The 8819-nt window shown below is 43.5% G+C and overlaps 1 protein-coding gene across 1 annotated transcript in view; it reads right to left on the bottom strand.

Annotated features, from left to right (window-relative positions):
- ANKRD29 (ankyrin repeat domain 29) overlaps positions 1-8819 on the bottom strand; it is a 71834-nt gene that overhangs the window by 29175 nt on the left and 33840 nt on the right. Inside the window, exon 6 of the mRNA XM_023207508.1 lies at positions 7683-7781. Coding sequence (XP_023063276.1) covers positions 7683-7781 — 99 coding nt within the window. The remainder of the gene's footprint in view (positions 1-7682; positions 7782-8819) is intronic.

Below are 8819 nucleotides of genomic sequence, written 5' to 3'. Positions count from 1 at the left end.
TATCTATCTATCTATCTATCTATCTATCTATCTATCTATCTATCTATCATGCAGTCTTGCTCTCTTGCCCAGGCTGAAGTGCAGTAGTGCCATCTCAGATCACTGCAACCTCTGCCACCCAGATTCAAGAGATCCTCCTGCCTCAGCCTCCCGAGAGGCTGAGACTACAGGCATGCACCACCACACCCAGCTAATTTTTGTATTTTAAGTAGATACGGGGTTTCACCATGTTGGCCAGGCTGGTCTCAAACTCCTGACCTCAAGTGATCCACCCGCCTTGGTCTCCCACAGTGCTGGGATTACAGGCATAAGCCACCGTGCCTGGCCAAAAAATTATTATGATCAATTTAGAACGTCAATGATAACACTCATCAAATATGTCATCTTAATTGGAATAGTCACGGGAGGTGGAAAGAGCAATCAGTTCTTCCTGGCTAGAAGACCTTAGGCAAATCACTCTCAGTCTGAGTGTCCTCTAATGAAAAATTATTAGCTTCACAGAGATAAGTGAGAAAACATACAGAAAGGTGGTGAGCACGAGCACTGGCTCACAGATGCTCAGGAAATGTTAACTGCAGCTGAGTAGTATTTACCATGAGAAACAATAAGCCCCTTAATTTGTACTTTTGTTCACAAAATACTTCCATATGCTTTTTAATTTGATTCTTCCATAGACCCTGTGAGATAACTGACTGTGAGCAGGTAGGAATGACTGGTAAAATGAGATTTGGGGGCCGCCTGTGTATTTCATTACTGGTAATTACATCTCCAAATCTGATTTTGGAACCCAGGGAGTTGCATGTGAGTTACAGCATTATTGTCAAATCAGATTGTTTATCAGCTGATTATTTAGTTTATGAATTAGGAGAGGTTTTCCTCTTTTATATACCTTAATTTCTGTTTTCTCTTATTTTTTCCTTCTGGTATAATGGTTAGAGCCTTCATTTTCATCATGAAAATGATGGGGTGCAGTGGCTCACACCTGTAATCCCAGCACTTTGTGGGGCCAAGGAGGGAGGATGGCTTGAGCCCAGGAGTTCGAGACCAGCCTCAGCAACACAGTGAGGCCCCCATCTCTACAAAAAAAGAACAATGATTTTTTTATGTTTTTTTAATTAAAGATATAAAAATAATTTTGAAAATGATAAAAAGTAAGTCAATTTAGCTCCTTTTTGTAGGGCTTTGCAATGTATCAAAATGTGACAAAACATTTAAAAATATTCAAATAGGTTTTTGAATACTTCCATATACTTTGATATTTTTAAAACTTTGATATTAAATCAAATAAATCATTGTGAAGTTATAACCTCTACAGCACTTTTTTTTTTTTGAGACGGAGTCTGGCGCTGTCCCGCAGGCTGGAGTGCAGTGGCGGGATCTCAGCTCACTGCAAGCTCCGCCCCCCGGGTTTACGCCATTCTCCATCCTCAGCCTCCCGAGTAGCTGGGACTACATGCGCCCGCCACCTTGGCCGGCTTGTTTTTTGTATTTTTTTTAGTAGAGATGGAGTTTCACCGTGTTAGCCAGGATGGTCTCGATCTCCTGACTTCGTGATCCGCCCCTCTCGGCCTCCCAAAGTGCTGGGATTACAGGCTTGAGCCACCGCGCCCGGCCACTACAGCACTTTTTTTAAAAAGGTAATGGTCAAGCATAGTGGTTCACACCTGTAATCCCAGCACTTTGGGAGGCTGAGGTGGGTGAATCGCTTGAGGCCTGGAGTTTGAGACTAGCCTGGCCAACATGGCAAAATCCTGTCTCTACTAAAAATATAGAAGCTAGCCGGGTGTGGTGGCGCACGCCTGTAGTTCCAGCAACTCAGGATTCTGAGGCAGGAGAATCGCTTGAGCCTGGGAGGTAGAGGTTGCAGTGAGCCAAGATCATGCCTCTGCACTCCAGCCTGGGCGACAAAGCGAGACTCCATCAAAAAAAAAAAAAAGTAATAGAACGTTTACCTTGAAGAAGGATGAGATTCATAGGGTTATGATAGTTGTCTTTTACTATTTGTGTGTATATCAAGTAGAAAAGGATTTAGACCAATTTTTCAGACCAAGTGATAGAAAGAAGACAGATGGGTAAAAGCTACATGGAAACTTGGGGTCAATGTATAAAAGTTTAATGAGGGTTGGCTAAGACCAAAGAAACTGAGCAGATAGGAGTGAGTCCCCCAGGCCTAGAGGTGTTCAACAGTAGCTGATTATCATAGAAAGGATTCGAGTACCGATGGATGGATAAATAGAGTGAGTTTTGTAGTTTCCTCCAACTGTGTTATTCCCTCATTTGATTTGAGATCGTTTTTACAGCCAGATCACAGCATGAGATGGAGTATATGACACGACCTGTATTAGAGACTAACCTTGGATGGTCTTATTTAGGCTCCTGAGAGTATTTGGGAAAAAGAACTAAAACCATCCTCCTCTGTGGGAATGAGTATCTGAAGCGGCACTAGCTCTTTGCTCCCCCGATTTCCAGTCTTCACACTCGGGTTACTTCTACCTACGGGGTTAGGCCAGTCAGAAAGTCTTGGGGACCAATTCTATTCTAAGCTGGGAGTCCAAGAGCTGTGAGGAACCTTGCCCGTGGCAGAGGGAGTTCAATATTGAGATAATTTTCTTACCCACCCTACCCTGACCTGGATCCTATTTCTTATGATTATCCCTTGCATCGTGTGCCTGGCCCAGCAAATGGGTCTGTAAGAGATGCTACCAGATGCTGCATTGCCCATGGTCTGACTCTATCCTCCCCAGTCAAGGCTGACGGGATTGAGGACAGGCAGGCCAGCCAGTCACTGTGGCCTGGTGCACAAAGATGAGCTGTGACAATGACATGGCTATCCCCAGAGTTTGGCAGTCTGATCCATAAACCTGGGGACCACATACAAGTAAGCAGACGAAACTGGTATAAAAAAGAAAGGAGTGGGGAGAGAAAGACATATGAAGGGACTTTGAGATGACAGAGAACACACGGCTCACTAGAGAAAGTGCAGCCTTGATTTCCGATGGGTTTTCTGTTCCAATGAGGCCTCGTTGGAATAGAAATGATAATAACATCAATACCTAACATTGCACTGGGTGTGTATCAGACACTGCAATTAAGAGTTTTGCAGGGATTATTTTCATTTAATTCTTGCAGTAGTCCTAAAAATACTGAATACTGAATAAATTCAGGGAGAATAGGCAACTTGCTAAGGTCACACAGTTAATAAGCAAAATGGGAACTGTGTTTCATTTTAAGATATCTATATCCCCATAATTTCCAAGCTGCTCTCCACCCAAAAAATCTGGGTCTGCTCCCTAGCTGCCTCTTACAGTCTTCCTGGGGCTGATGTCCTGCTTATGAGTCTGGGCCCTATATCTGGTGCCTTCTTCTAACTCTCAGGGCACTGATCACTAAACGCTGCAGGCTTCCAGACCTTCTTGGTGCTCTGCACCAGCCATGGGGGATCTTCTGGCAGTCAACACACTTTTTCTGAGTGTGTACCATGTGCAAAGGGCACAAGACAGAGTCCCTGCCCTTGACAAGCAGCAGGGCCTTCCTATGGCTGTCTGCTCCCATTTCCAAACCCTCAGGATTCTATACCAATCTTTTGACTCCTTCTCCCACTGCCATTGATGGGTTCACCCCTCCAAGCTTCTGACCTGGGAGAACATTTACTTTCTGGCCCCAGCTACTCTGTGTACAAGTCAAGGCTTCTGTTAGGAGAAGGCACTTTATCAGACGGCTTTTCCTCCAGGCTTCAAAGAAATACTGTTTAGCACATGAAAAAGACTAGACAGAGATGAGTTATGACTGACTAACCTCAGCTCTGGGTTAACAGGATCAGACCTTTGCATTCTATAAAAGTATTGTTTTAATAAGGCGGGTGAGTTGAGTTGGGAAAATATATGTCAAGGCATTTGGTTAATAGAAAAATAGAAATAGCCACCTCAGCTAGTGATTAAAAAGGTTTGACTCATATCAGCTCAACTTGGTGAGGATACATGGAAAGAAATGAAAATGAATTTTTAGAGTGAAATCTATATTTCAATGATCTCTGTGACTCTTGACCTTTTAGCTTAGGACAATATGGAAGGAAAATATTTTTTCAAGTTTCAAATCAAGAACATAGTCTGCCGGGCGCGGTGGCTCAAGCCTGTAATCCCAGCACTTTGGGAGGCCGAGACGGGCGGATCACGAGGTCAGGAGATCAAGACCATCCTGGCTAAATACGGTGAAACCCCGTCTCTACTAAAAAAAATACAAAAAAACTAGCCGGGCGAGGTGGCGGGCGCCTGTCGTCCCAGCTACTCGGGAGGCTGAGGCAGGAGAATGACGTAAACCCGGGAGGCGGAGCTTGCAGTGAGCTGAGATCCGGCCACTGCACTCCAGCCTGGGCGACAGAGCAAGACTCCGTCTCAAAAAAAAAAAAAAAAAAGAACATAGTCTTCCTATTGTCCGGCTATGACTAGCTTTGGGATTATGATTCCTCATCCCAAAGTACTAAAAAGGTCTTCATGTAGTTCTCAGTGATAGAGTTACAAAGAAAAGTCATTCCCACTACAGTTCAGATTCCCTGAAGCTCATATCAAATGTCAGCTGAGTAATTTCAATGTAACTTTGTCAACATCCTGTTACAGGATACCATAATAAAATGGTAGGGCTTCATAGAATGGCAGTGCAACAATTACAAATCAGATTTAGCCAAAAGTATTAGGAAATTAAACCATGCAGGTATCCTTGTCCTCATTTTGTAAATTCAAGGATTTTTCAATAATGACTCAATGCATCAGCTGAGATTTCAGAAGAAAACGTTCGTTTCCAAATGCTCTACCTATAGTATATTTTACCATGTGCAGGCCATTTTAATAGAAACTTTTAATTAGACTTTTTTTTTTAAACCTCCTTATAACTTGTGACAAAGTCAGCCAGGACTGGTATCACTTTTATCATATGCATGTTTTCTTGGAACAGAATAAATATGCAGAGTTTATATTTTCAGAGAAGACGGAACTTGAGCTAGTCTGACCTGGATAGATAACAACCTCTAATTATAAGCTCACAGTAGGTAATACAAATTATTATGATTTGAGGGCACAAAGAGGTATACTCTATAAAAAGGAAAAATTCCATTGCCTTTTTTTCCCCAAAGCAATTCTTATTTTATAAGACACCCTTTTCCTGAATAACAATTCTTTCAGGGCTGAACTCAAAATAATTCAAAACAATTGCATTAGATGCAGTCTTTAGAAGGTGTAGCACTTGCTCGTTGACCAGAGGGAGGATCCCTGCACGCAAAGACTAGGTCATCCACTTTGACCAGGTTATCGTAACTCTTGAGGAAGAAAACACAGCTGTGGTGTGTTGTGGCTACTGTTGCAATGTTGGTTTACTCTTTAACTTCTTGGCTTCAACATCGCTGCATGACTCATTTTAGATTTCAGTGGGCAGGGCTCATGCAACATTTGAAATATAATCTCTTATATCAGCTTGGTTTTTTACAAACAGTACTTTAGGCATATAAAGAATAAAATTCAAAGTGCCAGAAATTATTTTGGAAGGATGTACTAATAGAGAGACTTGATAATCTTGATAACCTCACATTCTAAATTCACAGTGGTATCTTCAATAATGGCCCCAAAATCAAACTTCCGCAATCTAAAAATAACCAATTCCTCTTGCTAATTTTAGTAAAACGAAGCCTCTGATTTAGAATCAATCAACAATAACAAAATAAGAAGGACCAATACGAAAATATTAAACTCCAAACCTCAAAAGTCAACTCTAGCCGGTACAGAAGTAAAACTTTTTTGAAACCGCTTCCTTTCCCAGGAGTATTCCTGGGGCCACCTAAGAAAAACTTTACAATTCTAAAACTATAACCTTACATTGATAGCACTGTGTGGCACATGGTAAGTACTCAAGAAATATTGATTGAGTGTTGAATAAAATAATTATTTAAAATGTGGGCATTTGAAGAGATCATCAGGCTCATCCTGCTCACTCTCCTAATTTTCAGTGATGAAAGTCAGGCCCAGAGAGGTTGATTCACTTGTTCAAAGCCACACAGCTCAAATTATTGGCAGAGATGGATCGAGAACTCGGGATTCCTGACCTCAAAACCACTTCGCCTTCCTAACCTCAAACCACTCTGCCCAAAGGCTCTTTCTTTTTTTCAGGCTCCTTATGTGCTTGGGCTTCTAAAGACCGAAGAAACCTATGTCCAAGAGCTCAGACCAACCTTAAAGTCTTCATAGCTATTCATTATGTGAACACAGAGAGAGGCATTCCCGTATCAGGTCATATTACAGTGGAGATGTGCCTGGGTACAAAATCAGCTTGGCTTTTCCCTAGGAAACTACCTTCACAGTAATGTTTTCTTAATTTGAAATGTTTTGTTAAAAATAAAGTAACCTGGGGCCAGGCATGGTGGCTCACACCGGTAACCCCAGCACTCTGGGAGCCCAAGGGGTGCGGATCACTTGAGGCCAGGAGTTTGAGACCAGCCTGGGAAACATGGCTTTCTACCAAAATGTACCTCTACTAAAAATACAAAAATTAGCTGGGCGTGGTGATGCGCACCTATAATCCTAGCTGTTTGGGAGGCTGAGGCACAAGAATCGCTTGAACCCAGGAGGCGAAGGTTGCAATGGGTCAAGATTGTGCCACCACACTCCATCCTGGACGACAGAGCAAGACTCTGTCTCAAAAAAAAAAAAAGTTAATCTGGACAAAAATAGTACCTACACAAGAGAAGCTAATTCTAATACTGTACATTTGGAAGGTTCTTCACTGTTTATAAAGTGCTGCCTGTATAATCCTGCATTTCTGTTCTTTTTTAAAATTATTACTCTTTTTTTTTTTGAGACAGAGTCTTGTTCTATTGCCAAGACTGGAATGCAGTGCTGTGATCTCGGCTCATTGCAACCTCTGCCTCCCAGGTTCAAGTGATTCTCCTGCCTCATCCTCCCAAGTAGTTGGGATTACAGGCATGTGCCACCACGCCTGGCTAATAGATTTTTGCATTTTTAGTAGAGACAGGGTTTCATCATGTCGGCCAGGCTGGCTTGAAACTCCTGGCCTCAAGTGATCCTCCTGCCTCGGCCTCCCAGAGTGCTGGGATTATAGGCATGAGCCACAGCTCCCAGCCTACACTTATGTTCTTTTAATATCAGTTAATTGACTTGCTAGATGTTAGCTTGCTGTTGGTAAATGAAGGCTCAACAGTATAATAATTGTGAGAGATGAAGGTGCAGAACCTCCTAATGATTCCAATGGCATGGGCTCCTCTTTGGCTTGGTGGAAGAACTGGTGGGCAGGTAGTAAGGCAGCATTATCAGCAGGGGCCAGACTACCTGACCCACATCTGTTTACCTATGTCCCAGGCCAGCCTGCACTCATTAATCAGTGCAGCCATAATTTGTTTGCACAGGAGGTGGCAGAGTGTGTACTTGACCTCAGACATCAAATACTTAAGTTTTGAAAGTACTGAACTGTGATGTCAGCTTGGTTTCATAGGCTTTCAGGTCAGCTCAGAGCATAGAACAGGAGATACCCTACTCAAAGATTCACTTTTCATCACAGAAACAGAAAGGTTTAAAGGATGCCTTGAGCTTACTGGTTATCTCAGATATGTGCTGCCAGGGGACACCCAGCCCTCCCTGCCCCATGCTCCATGTGCTTGGGGAAATGTCAACAGTGGACATTACCTGCCTTGGCTGGTTGACTTTTGCTCCTGAAGCCAGCAGTAATCGAATAACATCCAAGTAACCACCTTGGGCAGCTAGGAAGAGGGCAGTGGCTCCATCCTGAGAGAGAACAAATTAAAAGCATTAAAAACATTATCTTTCACATTTATTTTAAAAGAAATTAGGGCAGGCGCAGTGGCTCATGCCTGTAATCCCAGCACTTTGGGAGGCCGAGGTAGGTGAATCCAGGAGATGGAGACCAGCCTGGCCAACGTGGTGAAATCCCATCTCTGCTAAAAACACAAAAATTAGGCTGGGCACGGTGGCTCATGTCTATAATCCTAGCACTTTGGGAGGCCGAGGCAGGTGGATCATCTGATGTCAGGAGTTCGAGACCAGCCTGGCCAACAGGGCGAAACCCCATCTCTACTAAAAATAGAAAAAATTAGCCAGGCATGGTGGCGGGCACCTATAATCCCAGCTACTCTGAAGGCTGAGGCAGGAGAATCGCTTGAACCCAGAGGCACAGGTTGTAGTGAGCTGAGATCGCACCACTTCACTCCAGCCTGGACTAAAGAGCAAAACTCCTCCTCAAAAAACAAAAAATCAAAAAACAAATAAAAATACAAAAATTAGCCAGGTGTAGTGCCGCATACCTGTAATCCAAGATACTCAGGAGGCTGAGGCAGAAGAATCTCTTGAACCCAGGAGGTGGAGGTTACAGTGAGCCAAGATTGTGTCACTGCATTCCAGCCTGGGCAACAGAGTGAGACTCTGTCTCAAAATAAATAAAATAAAATAAATTAGATTTAAAATATACACATTTAATATAAGTTTCCATCTCCATCTCTTTGTAGGTTTCCACCTTTTTTTTTTTTTTTTTGAGACGGAGTCTTGCTCTGTCGCCCAGGCTGGAGTGCAGTGGCCGGATCTCAGCTCACCGCAACCTCCGCCTCCTGGGTTCACGCCATTCTCCTGCCTCAGCCTCCCGAGTGGCTGGGACCACAGGCGCCCGCCACCTCGCCCGGCTAATTTTTTGTATTTTTAGTAGAGACGGGGTTTCACCGTGTTAGCCAGGAGGGTCTCGATCTCCTGACCTCGTGATCCGCCCGTCTCGGCCTCCCAAAGTGCTGGGATTACAGGCTTGAGCCACCGCGC

The sequence above is a fragment of the Piliocolobus tephrosceles genome, chromosome 18, assembly GCF_002776525.5.
Source record: "Piliocolobus tephrosceles isolate RC106 chromosome 18, ASM277652v3, whole genome shotgun sequence".
NCBI lineage: Eukaryota > Metazoa > Chordata > Mammalia > Primates > Cercopithecidae > Piliocolobus > Piliocolobus tephrosceles.
This window is presented reverse-complemented; position numbering and strand designations above follow the sequence as displayed.